The 18,733-nt window shown below is 37.8% G+C and overlaps 1 protein-coding gene across 6 annotated transcripts in view; it reads left to right on the forward strand.

The window, feature by feature from the left end:
- npas1 (neuronal PAS domain protein 1) overlaps positions 1-18,733 on the forward strand; it is an 80,781-nt gene that overhangs the window by 37,490 nt on the left and 24,558 nt on the right. For all 6 annotated transcript variants that reach the window (XM_079885722.1, XM_079885723.1, XM_079885720.1 and 3 more), the window contains 2 exons: positions 5,731-5,906; positions 8,409-8,647. In XM_079885722.1, the coding sequence (XP_079741848.1) occupies positions 5,812-5,906; positions 8,409-8,647 (334 nt within the window). In that variant the 5' untranslated portion in view covers positions 5,731-5,811. The remainder of the gene's footprint in view (positions 1-5,730; positions 5,907-8,408; positions 8,648-18,733) is intronic.

The following is an 18,733-nucleotide window of genomic DNA, read 5'->3' on the forward strand; positions in this document are numbered from 1 at the left end:
AGTTATAGAACTGTGCACAGCCAACCCGTGTCAATCAAATCTAGATTATTTAGTCAGGTTCTTATTGAAATTTCTCGACATATGCTGGCATACCGGTATCTGAATTTGAGACAGTTATTGTGTAGAAACTCTGGAAGAGACACGTGATGATTACTGGAGTCTTTTGTCACTGTTGAATGATTGCTTAGTTGGTCCTTGAGAAAAGCAAAATAATTCTTGATGTTTTGCTCTCAATCTTTTAATCCCTTATAGTCACTATTTGTCCATTTTAAAATTGCATTTAAAAACGAAACGCAACATTTCTCTTCATGCGAGATGCAAGATCTCAGGGGCCAGTCCAGCATCCTTTACGCTTTCCGTTTTACCGTTGCAGGTCAGGGGCGGGTAGGGTCAGTTTGATCTAATCAAATGGGGTATTGATTCCATTTGATAATTAATGGGCTGGGTGAAGATGAAGATGCAGCCTCCAGCTCTGAGGATTTGAGAAGAACCTTGGACTGGGAGTGATGGGAAGCCACCAAGGTCAGTGGCAAACTGCTAGAGTGCAGAGCAAGAGAGGTCCAGTTAAATGAGATATGGAGAGAGAAATGCTGTTGACCAGAGCTGATTTATCAGCGTTCAAAGAAAATGAGACAACATCTGACTTCCTAATGCTGGACTTCAAATGCAGAGAGATGTGAAGAGAAATTAGTATTCTGCTGAAACAGCTCCATATATTGATGGAAAACTACATGCAGTATAGATGTTGCGGTATAGACAGCACTTCAAAGATGTTGGATTAATAATTCTGAAAGCAAATATAATTGCATGTTACATGCTACAACATCATTTCTGCAGTTATCCCTATTAAACGGTCATTTGAAATGCTCTTTATAGGTGCATCAAAGACAGGGAGGAGGTAAATTATGGACATTTTCTTTTATGCTTGACTCCAGGTTAATCTTTTAAAGTCGACTTTTGTTCTCAGGTGTATTTTAGTGACCCATGGCTGACGCTGTCTTTGCAACTTTTGCAACCCTTCCAGAAATAAAGTGTTCTGGCAAACGTCTGGTGAAGATTGCTGCAAATTTGCCACTAATTAAGGCCAAGTTCACCGGAAAATAAACAGTTTTTACTAGAGAACAAACTGGACCTTTAGAATTGCATTGAAAACCAACACATTGAACTATTTAAAGAAGTGAAATTGGATGTTTGGGTCACAGGTATCAATTCTCTTTTCATATGGCTTTTGTAGAATAAAATGCATCCTAGATGCACTCAAAGGACAGGAAGACAGCATATGTTAACAATATTAGAAAACAATTGAAAATGAATATTCTAAGTTTAAAAACAATACTATAAAATGGTTACTTTAGTCTCTGGATGAAAAAATATATAGTGACTGCTATGCTATGCTATGCTATGAAATGGCTGTTCACCAGCTACTGCTGTGAATCAGACGTTTTTGACCAGGAATGGTAAGTAAAGCTATTGGTGCACAAAATGAAAATGAACATATAAACGTAATTTCGAGTCAATAATTGCAACTTTAAACGACTACATAACTAAAGTAAAAATGACTGAAATATACTTTAAATATGAACATTTTCTCATCACCTTCAGATCGTTACAAGCCAAAGCCGTATCTCTTTCTTTCTACTGAGAAACATAAAAGCAGAAATTTTGAAGATTTTGTGAATAGTTTTCCATGCATTTACAATAAAATGAGATGTTTGAAATGGATGAACTTTGAATAAAGACGCAAAAGTCTTCTGAGGCCATTCGACAAATTATTCTCACATGAAAGCTGTCATATGGCTTGAGAAGGCTTTTTTGACTTAAGGCACAAGTTGTCTGGATTATTATTATTTATTTTGATCAATTTATTGTGCTTTTTTGAAGCATGAAAGCTTCAGTCAGCGTTCATCGTAATTGCATGGAAAAGAACGACCAGTCCATTATTCATAATTTCTCCTTTTGTGTTCTGCGGTAGAAATTAATTAATTTACTCGTGAGGGTAAGTAATGACCGAACTGTCAGTTTTAGGTAGTGCTAGTACTTTGAAATTTTAACATCAATTGTCAATCCCTTAGTGTCCGATTAAAGTCTGGAAATCTGTGTGACGTGACCGGCCCACCACAGCTGTTTGCTGTTTAGATTTATTAAGAGAAAAAGGGGGGAAGGAAACGGGTGCCAGGAAAGTGAGAGAGAAAGTGCCCGATGGCCACATACAGGAATTGTTTTCTTCTTCTGTCAAAGGCATTCAAAGGTCAGTCACCAGAATCACCCTGCATTACAAAAAATGAATAATCCAGAATGTTCCAGAGGTCCTTCACGCATCCTCATACCACTGCATGTGACATTTAAAACGGAATGGCAGTGTTATATCTGGCCTGGAAATGTGGGACCAATAAATGTTGTGCGAGAGAAAAGAGAGGGAGTTTGTGTGTGCATGAAAGAGAGTTGGTAATAGACGTGGTGTATTGTCTCCGTGCAGATTGGCTTAAATGTGCTCATTTTCCCCATTTGGCAGCTCCATAGGGAGGGGCGGAGTGCACTAACGAACCTCTGACAGCTGGAGGCCCTAATTAACGATCCCATCTGAAAACAAACAGCCACAGGCTCCGCCAAACACACACCCTGGCTTGGTTTGCTCCCGCACCCCGGCCTGAGCCAAATCCCACCGCATACATGCAGTTAGGATCCACGTCACTGTTGCTATTGGAACAACATTAGTATTCAAAAATGAAAATGTTGTCATTTTACTCATCCTCATGTCAGTCCAAAACATCGTTATCGTTCATTAAAAACTATTTACTTAACAAATCGGTAATTGATATAAAGTTTAAATAAAATAAAATATTAGTTAAATGGAAAACTTAAAAATTAGAAATAATAATCATTTCTATTTCTGTTTTTCTATTCACAATAAAGAATTTCTTAAACTTAGTATTAAAATTACTAAAACTGAAACAAAAATAAATTAAAGCTAAATAGAAATTTTCAGAAATTTCAAACAAAGTTAAATCAATCCAAAATCACAATCGCAATCCAATTTTTTTTAAATATCTTATTTTGTAAGTCATACAGGTTTGTATGGAAGCTTGTTTCCGCCACGGAATAAAACAATTAAAACTTGATTGCGACTTTTTACCTCGCAATACTGACTTTTTTTTCTCACAATTGCAAGTTATAAAGTCAGAATTTCGAGATATAAACACAATTGCGAGTTATAAAGTTAGAATGGTGAGATATAAAGTCACAATTTTGAGAAAAAAAGTCAGAATTGCAAAATCAAATATTGCAATTAGCCTTTTTATTTTTTATTCTGTGGCGGAAACAAGCTTCCATAGGTTTGTAACGTCATACATTGCATTCTTCGTATACGCATATACTATACAGTTCATGCATTCCCAAAGAAGCAAAGCGATGACCTTGGTGTTGCTAGCATTGTTAAAACTGCTGTACTGTTTGAGCAATAGGAAACTGTTTTAGACCAGCTTTCAAGGCACTCGTTCTCAGTCTAGTAGATGAGATGCTCTTTACTTTATAGTTGACTTTCAGAGCAGAACGTGACCTTCTCTGATGCCATAGTACGTTTGCGAAGGGCATGAATGCCAGCACACCTCACATCAAGGTTACGGAGTTAATTGAACAATTACGGTGGACAGGACCTCCATTATGTGTGTGGAGATAGTGAGGATGCTGAGCGAGATCCCGCACGCGATTAGATGAAGCATGATAGGCTAAAGACCAGCAATCACTATGTGTGTGTGGTACAGTTGCTAATGCTAATTGCACTCTTTCACTTGTAAACGTGTTTTGTTTGTCCATGTGTGCTTCTGATCTCTTATATGTGGCAAATTTTGAGCAAATGATGTATCACATACAATTTATCAGCCATTTTGAGTTCACATGCTTCATTTTGGTATCAACTTTGTCTCAAAAATGTTTCTTAAGAATTATACAGTAAATAAATGTGGAACATGCTCGGGTCAGATTGGTGAGAAATGCTATCTTGCAAATCTGAACACATTTTCAGACCTTGTGATCTTATCTGAAACACTACACTTTAATAAAAAAGATTTTTCAAGGTGGTGAATAAAACATTGTTGGAAAATGTTTTACAAGAAAATACTATTTTAGCCTTTTTACTTAAACATTTCACGTTTAATTTGATGTTACTTTCCCTTTCTTTGTAAATGTTTATTACATTTGCCAGAGTGCTAATTGTTTCTACACCAATTGTTTTTCACTGTAGGATTTATTCTGAAACATTTTTCACTAGTAAATGTGATTTTTCTTTCCTATGGGCAACAGGCCATGGTCAAAGTGATGTATGATGGCCATTAGCACATTAAAGCACATCTCATACAGTCTCGCCAGCTCATGACTAAGCTTTTGTGAGCCATGATGATGTTGCTAGTGCCTGTCATGGGATCACCTGAAATTAACGAGGCTTTATACAAGTTTGTGTCATGTCAGAGGTGGCATCGACCCATATGATGAATCCGCTGATGTTGTGCTAGTTGTGTGAGTGTGTGTACCGTGCCAGGTCAGGTCAGAGGGGAAGTGTAGGGCTGTGGCATGTAGCCAGTATGACTGTGTTGTGATTTACTCAGAGCAGGCCAGCAGGCATCTCACGCCTGTGGGTATGGCATCACGCTGCTGGAGGGCAAGCTGGCCCTTTAAATGTCATAGAGATTGGGCCAGGACGAGCTCTGCGGCCAAACAGCCCTGGAAACTCATGGAATTGTGTGTGTGTGTGTGTGTGTGTTTGGGTTTTGCTGTATGGCCACAAGCCCTGTTGGATTTAAAGAGAGAAAGTTGTTGTTGCTCTGTATTTTGGAACATTAATAACATTGTATGTCCAACCTTACCCGGATATAGTACAGGTCACTGACGTTAAGGGGTATGTACTATATAGCATATCTCAACTACCTGATTGCTTGTATTGTTGTAAAATGTAAATTATATAATCTCCCAGCTCGAATCTGCTAAAATGCAACTATAAGTCATATATAAAAGACATGTCTCTCTTGTGACTGTACTCATATATTTGGTGTTATTTGATAAACCATCGCAAATACACAAATTTTCGCCTTTATTCGCCATGACAAGTTGGGGGTCAGAAACGGAAATGTCCGCAGAGCTTTGTTTGCCGAAGAAACCGGGGAATACCGATTAAGCACCACCTACTGCCAGAGAGTAAATTTGCATTTTGAATCAGCACGTTTTCACATTTTTTTACGCATTGGTATGAACAGACAAATCACATGCAAAAATCAGACCAAATTTTCATTAAGAACATACATGCTTGTGTGAAGAGGCCTTCAGTCTTGAGTAACTGACAATATTGTGTTTAAAATGTAAGTTAATTTAATATTAAAATCGTCTGAAGCTTATTCGAAATGACACTCTTGCATGAGATATTGCGTAATTATGTAATGTACTAAATGTCAGTGCAGTATAGGCCTATACTCTAATGTATAAACAATGTTTTTACAAAACTCAGAAGTCATTTATTATATTTATGGAAATAATCACTGATGTATTAGTGGTTATAAGTGTTTTGTTTTTGTTTTTTTGAACCAGTATGTAACCACTTATCAACCACCCAGATTACTATGCTAAAAAACACTCAGAACACATTGGTATTATCATATCTTCACACTGAAACAAATCATGTCATCTAGTTAGCATCATTATAGTTTATTTCAATACTTATTTGACTGTTCTTTTGTCTTTCAGCTCTTCTGTTGGGGGTCTCGGACTGACATAGCCTCGGCCAATCACAGCCTGAGTTAGAGGTGGCGGCCCATAGGGGGCGTGATGGCGGCCATGCCGTTCGTCAGCGAGGGGAAGTGTGTGAGTGTGGAGTGGGATTTCTTACAGGGACTACTCGCCAAACCACCCACCTTACCCTGGTGAGGATAAACAAACACACACTCACACACATCTAACAATTCAATTTCTCTTTCAAGCTTTTGCTTTTGCCACGGCTCAATGTAAGCCCTTGGTTTGGATCCATTAGCATGAGATTAACTAAATTTTAGTAGAATTATTAATGTCCGCTCAGCTGTGGAGGATATAAAACTAAACGGAATCAATGGCTCCGTATTGATTGAACCCTCCAGGGTCGTCTTACTACAACGATGAGATGTTCTAGCTTGGAGAATTTTTACTTGGAACAATACTGTTTATACACCGAGAAATCTCACAAGGCCAAAACACTGATCGACTGACTTAACATGACATACATTATAGTGATATTCTGTAGACTGGGAGTTCAAACTCAAGCTTTAAACTTTTCCAATCTTTGAGCTTTTATTTTCGGCAGAAAACTGCTGAATAGCTGTAAACTTCTGCCCACAAATATGTTGGGAATTATGCAAATATGTAAATAAAGTGAACCTAGAGCAGGTTTGCTTTCCTAAATGCACATGCAGAGATGGACTTCACTGCATTTACTGTGCCGGGAAGCTCTCAGACGATGAATAAACCAGATCACGTTTATTTGCATGCCGCCCTTCGCTTTGAAACACGCAGCGCATCAGACTATACAGTTACTTAATTAAAATCGCAGCCTTTGATTTGATAAACACACTAAGTTCTATCGAGATTATCGTGCAGCCCCATTATTTTAATGTTACATTGGATATAATTTTTATTAGTTTTGATCAACTCTCAAACCCTCTGCCGTTCCCTCGCACACACATATAGGTCATAAACTATTGTTAAAAAGCTGAATCAAATAAGTAATAATTTGCTGATTTACACACTCCTTCCCTTAAAACACAACTCAGTCCCGTCTAAACAAGTAAATTAGTGCCTTTTCAATTTGAGGAACTGACTCTTTTATGTGTGCTTTTTGGCAGTTCCCTTTTATTCTGTGGGTCCCCCTCTTCACACACACACACACACACATTTTTCCACGCCATCCCTCGCTCCCGTGCTGATGCTGCCCTGCATCTGCAGGATGAATGAGAATCAATGTCACAGACACAGAAAGAGAGCGAGCGAGGCGCGTTCGGCTCAGTCTTTCAGTGCAGTCACAAATTGTAGAGTCGCCGTGACAACATAATTCCTCCACTCAGGCCCCATTGAGAGCGAGTCGATATCCAATCAGAGCGACAGCTACCTGGGCCTGCCTCCGCGACAGCCCCTCCCTCCATTGATCCCTCAATCAAGACTGGGGCTCACCACCCAGGAGGGAGCCTGGGAAAGAGACGCAGCGATTGGATTTGGGCTGGACGCTGGTGCATGACTTCTGATGTAAGATCAGGCCTCCTACCGGCCGCAGTGAACCTGATCATAGGTCAGTCATCACACTCTGAGGCGCCTGGAAAAAGTGTGGAGTGGGGCTGATGGAAAGATCCAGAGTGACACCTTGTCGCTTACTGTCGATCTTCAGTGAGGTTTCTGCTGGAAATTACATCACACGGCCTTCATAAAGTTGGCATGAAATGAAAATTCACCCTATCTATTTTCTAAATGAATGTTAGTAATCAAAAAGATGTGACTTCGATCTTCCGGAAAAACAACAGACATCTTTATGGTGACATATGCTGGACTTCTCCAATCATTGGGAAAGAGTTTAAACTCCACCCCTCATACACTCGAACGCAAGCTCGTATTCAGATCTGCCTTCATCCAATCAACCGACGTCTTTTGGAGAGGATTGTAGATACTAAATCTTTTTTAAAATTATATATTACATTCATATGTATTATTGTTATTATAATATGGGAATATTTTCTTCTTTCTTAGGCTTCACTTTTGACTATTCTTGTGTAAGACTGCCCTTGTGTGCCTTCTTTCCATTATGTTATGTGCACACCATGGACGCATCTAGACAAAACAAGGACTAGGCCTTGGACACACTTATACACTCACACAAACATTTGAATATCAAAACTCTCTTACTTATTATTATATTTCTAATATGCCATATATGAGTACTTTGAGTACTATGATTGGATGGACTGGACCTTGTGGATGATTTTGCTTTATCTTGTCTATAAATATGACCTCTCTTCTTTAATGAACTTGAGAATGTCATGGTATTACACTTGCTCTGTGTCTACTTGATAATTCTCCTCTTGCTCTGCTGCCACACATCACAGGGGTTGAGGCGCCTTCAACTGATGACTGATAGCTTTTGAGGCTTTAGATAGTCTACCTAAAAACGAATCTAACATTGTAATAAATATTTATCACTATATATTGCATTTATAAAATCTGAGCTTCTTATTTCTGGTTAATGCCTGCAACCATATCGCACCCTTGATGTTATGCGCAATAAAACATTAATGAATACTGTAGTTGAACAACACTAACTCGCCTTCACCACCCTGTACATTATCTTTGTGTATTCACTGTCTTCTTTCTTCTTCTCTTCCTCTCTGTCCTGTCTTATTTTTCACCAGCTTGCAGAATTTGAGGAAGGAGAAGTCTCGCAATGCAGCTCGTTCTCGGCGGGGTAAGGAGAACTTTGAGTTCTTCGAGCTGGCGAAGATGCTTCCCCTCCCCGGGGCGATTACCAGCCAGCTGGACAAGGCCTCCATCATCCGCCTCACCATCAGTTACCTGCACATGAGACACTTTGCCAGCCAGGGAGACCCACCCTGGAGCCCTCTAATGGAGGGAGAGAACAACTGCAACAAGGGTAAGTGTGATCATTACACCTAGAGAATGTGAATGTTTAGACTGGCTACTTAATATGTCAGAGAAATTAGTATGGACGAACAGGTTCGGGTTTTTCAATCCTGTTACCAAAATTTGGGAGTTATATAGGTTGAAATATATTGTTATACTGTTATACATTGTTAAAACAATGTTATACTTTTTGTAGTTGTTAAACTTGTATGATAAAAAGTATAAAGTTAACTTTTATTTCACATAAATTATCAAAATTTTCAATATTGTTTCATAAACAGGTGTTATTTTAAAAATGTATTATTAAAACACCCGTTTATTAAGCGATATTGAAAATTTATGTGAAATAAAAGTTAACTTTATACTTTTTATCATACATAATTGTTCTTTAATGTGTTAAACATAATCTCATTAATTTATAATTTTTTATTTTTATTTTCTAATTATTTATTATTTTTATTAATATTATTTCTAATTTTATATAATGATGGATTTATTTGCCTGTTGCTAAAATTTAGGACACACATATATATATATATATATATATATATATATATATATATATATATATATATATATATATATATGTATGTATGTATGTATGTATGTATGTATGTGTGTGTATATATATATATATATATATGTGTGTGTGTGTGTGTGTGTGTGTGTATATATATATATATATATATATATATATATATATATATATATATATGTATGTGTGTGTATGTGTGCATGTATATATGTATATGTATATGTATATGTATATGTATATGAAATGGCAACTAGTTTGGGACCAGTTGTTGGTTTGTATTTGTTAAACTCGTATGAGAATTTTTTTTTTTAAATTGGGCCTACATTTCACATAAATTTAAGGAAAATACTTTTTCATTTTTTCATTTCAAAAAGTCATTTTTTTCAGTATTGCTTCGTAAATGGGTTTTTTCCTTTTGAAACAGCAGGCTCTGATTGTCTCAAGATACCCCAGGTACACAAAAAAGATGCGCGGTGAGAAATTGTGAGATCCTCACTACATCTCACATATTTTGAGGCAGATTTATATGAGGCTTTCATCGACAGCATCAACCCTGACGGCGATTTGTATTTGAGGTGCCATTAACAGAGGAGATGACTTCGAGTGAACCACAACAAAACTCAATTCGAACATGACAGTGGCGGCCTGTCGATGAATACAAATGCGTTATTAATTTAAATTATGAATTTAAATGGAATAGGCTATTATTGTCTTATAGGTCGCCTGTGTACGTCACTTGGGACACTCTCACGTCGAAAATTGCCGGAGAAGCAGAGAGAGCGCTTACACTTGCACACACAGAACGACACACACACACAGAAAAGTAATTGAGATTGCGCCACAAGAGTAATCACTCGCAGTCATGCGGAGTTAAACACGCCTCATCTGAAATAATGCGTTTGCTAGTTCACTGCCAACTTATTGCAGCATACAGACTGTACACGGATTGTAGGAGCAAAATCCACTGTCATCGGGATACATATTGTCTCTTTTTTGAGGGAGGCTCGCTCTGTCATTTGAGTTTTATTTGAGAGCAGGGTCATTTGGCTTCTCAAATACGCTCAGTCATTCATTACATCCTCTGATAGGTTCATCTCAATTGTGAAGTGAACAATAGATCTAACAGCCAATTAGCCGCTGCCTGTGTGGAAGCCGGCGGGGATGAACAAAAGAGCCATAGCCAGAGCTGAAGCTTGTTAACAAGTGGCCAGACCAAGGAAGTCTGTTTCTGAGAGATGGTCCTTTTGTAGCCCGCCTGCAAGCCTCATTATACCTGCCGCATCAAAGCGATTCGGTCCTGTTAAAATACCTGGGCGAATGTCTCTCTTTCTGCTTGCTGTTTTTGTCTGTTTCAAAGCCTAGTGAGAAGCTTTGCTGTCTGCTGTCTACTGTGACTTACTAGCAGCGTTCAACAGTCAATCCTTTAGAAATGTAGTAAACTACCACCAAAATGTGGTTAATTACACTGTTTAAGGGAGAATTTTGAAATGTATATTACCAGTAACTGACATAAACTATACAATCTGATTATATATTAATAGCAGGGTTATCTGATAACAGATGAATTTATAATTAAAATATCAAAACTAGCAAACCGACTAATTAATATTAATGAGTACACTGCTGTTCAAAGGTCAGTAAGATTTATTTGGAAGAAATTAGCACTTTTATTCAGCAAGGACGTATTAAATAGATCAAAAGTGCCAGAAAAGACATCTGTAATGTTACATAATATGTATATTTGCAAATAAATGCTGTTCTTTGAACTTTGTTCATCAAAGAATCTTGAAAAATAAGAAGCAGTAAAAGTGTTTTCAACATTGGTGATGGACAGAAATGTTTCTTGAGCAGCAAATCAGCATATTAGAATGATTTCTGAAGGATCGTGTGACACTGAAGACTGGAGTAATGAAGCTGAAAATTCAGCCTTGATCACAGGAGTAAATTACATTTTTAAAGTGTATTTAAAAAATGCAGCTTTGCCATCTCATAAATAAATTACATTTATAAATGTAGATAACATTTCAGCTTTGCCATCACAGGATTAAATTACATTTTAAAATAGATTTGAATAGAAAACAGTTATTTTAAATGGTAATAATATTTCACAATATTACCGTTTTTACAGAATTTTTTAGCAAATAAATGCAGAAGAGACTTCTTTCAAAAACATTAAAAAAAATATAGTACCCCATATATATATACCCCAAATATAGTTACAGCATAATTTTTTTAGTAAATATTTTGCTACACACACACACACACAAAAAAGATGCTGAAGGAACTGAATTGTTTATTGTGTTCCAAACCAGCATCAATTCCATGTTGGTCCAGGCTGGTTTATACTGGTTAGAGCTGGTTTAGCTGGTGGAGCAGCTAAACTAGTCAGCTGGTCCACCAGCACTCCCACTTCCCATGCTGGTGACCAGCAAGACCAGCAACCAGCATCCTTTGCTGGTCCCAGCATGCAAAATATACCTTATGCTGGATTTTTAAAAAAAATGTAGCATCATTTCACACCAGCACTGTTCAATCTAGACGGCAACTCATGTGACACACAAATAGAGCTCAATCCTCACGAGAAATGCACAGTGAGTTCACAAGAGATTTGTGTGATGCCTTAAAGTGCTGTCTAGATAGGCAGCTCAGTAGATTTTGGAACAGAGCTAATGTCCCTCACACACCCACTCAATCAAATGCATAGTATAACAGGATAGAAAGAAAAAACACACAAAGGGTAGACGAAATTATCTGTATGATTTGTAATTACAGAAATTAACTATATAACGAGGAGAGAGTAATTACAAGGGTTGTCTAATTGCTATTATTACTGAGGGGAAACAACTAGGCCACAATTAGGTGTGTGGATGTGTGTGTGTATTTGTGTTTGTGTAGTAGATAAACATACCTACCTGTATGAGGAAGTGAACAGGGTCAGACTATGATATAGGTGTGTGTGGTAGTGTGTAGACTCAAATGCCACCTGAGAGTTGATGAATGTAGACAGCTATGAGAAACCAAAGGATAGGATACAGACAAGAGTCTCACATCATGATCGTCACACTTGAGAATATCTACTGCAACAGATTGCTGAAGTAAGGCAAACCGTCCTTTTATCATACATTAACCCACAATCAGGCACTAAAGTTCTGTTTTCAACTAACTGAAATAAAATAAGTTAAAGTACTAAAATTACTAAAACTACTATAAAATTAAATTAAAGCTAAATAGAAATAAAAAAAACAAAAATGAATAAAAATGACAGAAGCACATTAACTTAAACTAAAATAATTAAATATCTTAATGTTAGTGAGAAGAAGAAAAATAAAAAGTTTTAGAAATCAATCTGCCTATACAAATGGACACGTTATGCTCATTTTTGCTCGCTTTTTTGACAGTATCTTGAGTAAAACGGCTCTATATTTAGCGAAGCACATGCAAAAGACCTGAACCATAAGCGATGCAACCCATTTTACAGAATTTGGAAGTTTGTTGCACATAACCCCAATTGATATGGCCAGTCAAGCCAAAGAAGGCAGGCTTTACTGTTCACATAAACAGCGCAAATTCAAGTGCAACGGTTTTAATGGTGGAAGATGCGTTGAAGGATTATATGTTTGTTTCGGAGCATTTTAATTAGTAAACGAGGCACAGTGTAACGGAGGCTTCACAAAGAAACATTTGTTGACAGATCAGCTCTATTGGATCTTAGCATCAAAAACCATAGTAAATGATTTCGTGGTTTTATATGGATAACGTTTTCAAAGCACTTACTCACATGCTATAGCGAGTGGGCGTTGATACTGTCTCCTATACAATGATGTTAGCCAATCATAACAGTGGCCTTTTACTGACAAGCCTTAAACTGATCATTTCAGACAAGAGGGTATCTGTTTTATTTTAATTATTTTATTAGCATTATAAGTGAACCTCAAGGTACATATTCAAATAAAATAATAAATACATGTCATGACCTTTTTGAAAAATATATATTATTTGCCAATAGTTCAAATGAATTACTTAATAAATTCTAGTTCTTTTACTGTCCACTTTCTTTCTCTTTACTCCCTTAAATCACTTTAAATCCTTTAATCATTTAATTCCATGCTTACAGCTTAGAGTTTTTTTAAATAAGCCGCAATAATAATAAACTTAATTTACGTAGCCATTTGCACTAAAAAGAAAGACAATATCGTAAATTAAAAATAGCAAAATGCTATTTTAGCACATTCAGCTCCTGATTAAAATGAATTGCGAGTGATTAGTGGGTACGACGCAGGTTTTCACACTGAAATAGCGGCAGCTGTTCAGTGAGTGTGTCCTGGTGACGCCGTTTGCTGGAATGAGCTGAGCCGGTACGGCCATGATGCATATCTCAAACTGCAGTGCAGGAATGTGAGTCCGGGTCGGGCTCCTCTCAGGGCGGACGCTGACGGCGGGTGCGAGTGGTGTGAAGCGGGGGAGGGGAGGCTGTGCGTGCTGGTGGGGGGGGTGGTATGGCTTTTGTCTGCTTCCCACGTTTCAAAACCAGGACTGAAAAATGAATAGACAGAGGAAAATCAATTGCATGACCTTCACACAGGGCGAGAGTGAAAGAGGGAGGAAGAGAGAGCGAAAGAGACGGGGAGGGCGAGACGAGGAGTAATGGAGGGACGATGAGGGACAAGAGGAAAAGTAAAATGGCTGTGACACAAAAAAAAAGTGATATTTTATCTCTTTATGAGCTTGTGCGTATGCATGTGTTGTGTGTGTGTATGTGCGTGTGAGTGTGTAGTTGTACAGGCTCTGCAGGGGAATGACAGTCTTTATGGATAATGGGGTGATTAAACCTTTTATGTCTGACCGTCAGACCTATGGCCCTTAAAAGGATACATGCACATATATTATCCCGCAATGCATGCGGATCAGCAGATCAAGTACAAAACAAGCGGCTCCAGTTCCAAACTATTTTTGGACAGTTTGTTATTAGTTAGTGGCATTTGCTTAGTCAAGCATGATTATTACTGTTGCTCATATTTAGGGTCAACCTTAAGTATTAAACTCTGGTGCATAACTCATCCATAACCATTTGTTCTGTTCTATCACCTGAATGATATCTCGCATCTTGCAGCTTCTTGAAGACAGACCATTTTGGTGCATCCCTAATGCCTGCTACAGACTGTGCGATTTTGGCAATCCTATAAGATCATTACAAATCACACTGTTTGACATGGATCTAATAAACTTGGGTACGACATAGGGCTGTCACTTTTGTGAAAAAATCCTGTTCGATTTTTGAGACATAATATGCAGACTGTACGATGATGACACCTATTGAATCATTAGTATAGAGGAATAAAATGTCATCAGCATGAGCTACTGTAGTGGTAAACAAATAGAGCAAGATGAATCGCACTGTGGCAGTTGTGTTTTTTTTATGTGCGCTGAAAAATAGAGGAGGAAAATGAAAGAGGAGAATATGGATGCGGTCATGGCTAGGGGCTAGTCATCTTTGGGCCGTGACAACAGCCGTCTTTGAACCTCTCTCACTGTACGACGTAGGACCACTGTTTAGGAGCCACGACCACAGAAATCGCCACGATTGGTTATCTTTCGTCTGGGACAGCCCAAAATCTTACAATGTGTACCCGGCATAAGAGGGGGATAACATTGGAATAGGTGGAAGACTGATATACAATGGCAAAGACACGACACTACTGCCTGAAACAAAGAAAGATATGGACCATCTGCTGAGGAAAGTCAGAGATGGGACTAGAACTAAACATTAAGACCAAGATCATGCCAACTGATAACATTGATAAATTTAAGCCTGACGGAGAAGAAATCCAGATAGTTTCGACCAGAAATGCCACTCAAAGTACAAACGATGAAACCGTGTCTGTCGTACTTTGGTCGGTCACACATTTCAAAGGGAAAGATCATTGGAAAAGGATATCATGATTGGAAAGAGCAAGTGTTCAAGGTGCAGAGGAAAACTGCAAAAGACCCTGTTTACACCTGGTATTAAGAGGCGTTTTGGTCAATTGGATCACAAGTGGACTAAGGGAAACATTCTCGTTTACACCTGGTGTTTAAGTCTCTTTTGTCCACTTTCAATCACTTCTGTCCTGATTTTTTTCAAGGGGAGGGTCTATGGGTGGGTAAATGTATGGACTTTTTCAGATCTTTCGATCTAATTGACGGAATAACCTCGACACGACCAGAGATGACGGAAAACACATGCTTTGGTTTCTGCTATGACAGCCGCAAGACCAGCTGAACACAGTGAGTGTGTGTTATAAATCAGGAATGGTGAGAGAACATTGTGCTTGATACATTTTTAGTCTTCAAACCAATCTTGGGTCTTCAGTTGACAGAGTTTAAATCTCGTCTGGCTAGCGTGTGTCACATAATGTCTAAGCATTAGGTCAGCAGGCAGAGAGTAGGCGGTCTTTTGTGGCTGTTCGAACACATTCGACTACAAGAGCGTTTACATTACGAAAGCAATCCTGTCGAATGCGTTTTCGACTACCTCTGGAAGTGGTAGAAAGTGGACAAGCTCAAAAAGTTTTAGACCGCATTTACACCTGTATTTAGCGTCTTCCACTTGTGATCCGATCGACCAAAATGCATCTTATGCCGCGTTCCAGGCAACCTGTAACCCGTGTTTTTCCAACTCGTAACTGGGAGTGCATCGATCTAGTACGAGTTCACGGGTGGGAAGTTACGGGTTTTACTGCCGTTCCAGTGCACTTTCACGGGTATAAGGTTGGAAAAACATGGGTTACAGGTTGCCTGGAACGCTACAAAGTCGTGAGTCGTGGTTTGAAGTCGTGATTTACGTGCTCAAAAACCTGCCTGGAACGCAGCATTAATACAAGGTGGAACCCGAGTAAAAGAGGTGGATCGATACGATTACAACAACTACAGGACGGACGCTGGAGGATTTCGTCAGACTAGCACAAAACCGAATCCTTTTTAATTATTTAGATTATTAAGTCACCAAGGCTCGAATCTGAGCTGATGGGACATAACCACAATATTTTAAATACAATTTAATTAGGTTTATTCTTTAAACAAGATCAGTAAAATAAACGTAATTCATATAACATTATTATATTACACATATTTGTTTTTCAATTAAAATGATCATGTCAGTCACAGTTGCTTTCCAGTAAAAATGTCTAAACATCATTAAAACAAGATTCATTTACTTAAAATGTTCTTGTTTTAAATGAAATAAAATAAATAAATAATAAATAAATATAGTTTTAAATACATTTAGGGAGGTTTATTATTAAAAGAAGAAAGCATCTTTTGATATTTTATTTGCATGTTCTTTTGATATATTCTTTGTTGTATTATCTTTCACAATTTTGCTTCTCGTGTACACGTATCAAATTTTAAAGATGTTTGGATGTTTTTAATGTGAAACAAGACAAAAGAAAAAGCTTTTTATGATTCAATAATGTGGTGCTGAGTTTTGCATTGGCAAGCACCGATCACATTGTCTTCAGATATTGTAAAAATCCAGCTATTATTGTAACTGTGAAGATGAAATGTTATCAGCTTAGATCAGTGCTGCAATGTTCATGCAGTTTTGGAATTTTGATTAAGTTCTCACTCGCACACATTTCCTTTTGTCCAGGTCTCGCACTCTCTGTGATACAGTCTTGTTTTTGACTTTCACACTGTCTCTCTCTTTCTCCTTTTCACTTGTTTCTCTTACTCTCCCTCCTGCCAGCTCTCTATGTCTGTCTGTCTCTCCTATTTTCAAGCATTTAAAGCACTGAGGGCTTTTAAGGGACGTTAATTGCACTCAAATTATGTTCGACCGTGCTAGGAGAGAGGTAACAGCTTAGAAAGAGAGGGAGGGATGGCAGAGTGAAAGGATAATTGCAGCGGAGAGGGACATTGCAACTGGAGACGCGTTCTCTGCCTCTTTTCGTCTGTCTGAGAGTCATTCCTCCTGTCTCATACGTGAGGTTAGAGGTGGGGGAGCACAGACCGCTTTACATCCACAGCCCTGTAAACAAGTTGCTAGGCGATCGGCCTACGATTCCCATCAGCCAACTGGACTGAGCAAGCGAACATGGAATGAAAGGCCAACCTTGCAGTTTCCATAGTAACCTTCGAACTTTGTTAAAAGGTTGTCAGCTTGAAGAAGGGGGAGAAGGAAAAGAGGAAAGAAATGAAAGAGTCAAAATGAGCTGAGTGTGAAGGAGAAGAAAGTCAAATGACTTTAGTTATTTCATTCATTATTGTGCTTCAACGTCCCAAAGACCCTCAAAGCTGACCCACGAGTCAAGCTGGAATTAACATGAACCTGTTATTACGCAGAGGTTTCTCATTCTCAGTTAGGATTCATGTTTAAAACTTGCTCTAAAATGTTTCTCTAAAAATTCCATAAGGAAAATAAAAATAAACAAAATGAGATGAAAGCTGACACAATAGAATAAATAGAAGAACAATTATTTGCCATGTTTTCTAGTAAAAAATATTGAAATTGTTGTGTAAGATGATTAAACATTTGTTCAAATGAAATATTGAGAATCTTTAATATTTAATGTAACACAATTCTGTGAGGTTTATGCTTAAAACAATTAAAAACAATTTTCAGAACAAAACTTAAATCAATAAATGCCTTGAAAACAAGTATTTCCTAAAGATGTAAATTGTAATTGTTTATAATTGTAATATTTAAATATTGACATATATTAATTGCAATATATATATATATATATATATATATACATACACACACACAAATTAAATCTTGCAATTAATATATGACAAGATTTAAATATTACAATATTAATATTACAAAATATTAAATATTACAATATTACAAATATTACATTATATATATATAAATATAAATATATAAATATAAATATATCATATTTAAAATAAATATAAATAAATTTTATATGTTATAGTTGAAAGATGCATCCTAAGGATGCGCTGGGATGCATCATCAGTGAAACTCTAAATGGCGCAGGCTACTTATTTGGTAGCGATCACATCATTATATACATGGCACAGCTGATTGGTTGCTGTTGCATCAGCGGCAAATGAGCTGCAGCTCAACATTCAAATACTGGTAGTGCTGCTGTTAACAGTCTGCAGCGCGCTTCCAGGAACCCTCCACCTTCCCCAGCTCCACCTGTATAGATCTGCTACGGGGGTTGATTCATGTATGTTACATGTGCAGTAGCAGCAGCATGTCCTACATGCTCACAGCAATGTCCGTGAATGTATTGGCAGTAGCAAGTCTCGGTACTTGCTCTACAGCAGCAGCAGCGTCGTAACAGATCTATTCCGCCAAGACCAAATACATTAACATTGCCATATCCATTACCATGCCAATCTCTATTACCATACCAATCTCTCAGAGAGTTGTCATGACAGAATTGTAATCATTAAAGTATCCAATGCTAACAGATTTGCTTTATCAAATAGATCCTTTAGACCCTCAGTCTGAGGAACATCACCATCATTCTCATCCTCTGCCCTATTGGGCCCGGTTCGACTTCGCATTAGCCTCTGCTGTTGCGACTGACTTTGGGAAATGAGGGCCGA

The sequence above is a fragment of the Squalius cephalus genome (genome assembly GCF_949319135.1).
Source record: "Squalius cephalus genome assembly, chromosome: 11".
NCBI classification, from domain to species: domain Eukaryota; kingdom Metazoa; phylum Chordata; class Actinopteri; order Cypriniformes; family Leuciscidae; genus Squalius; species Squalius cephalus.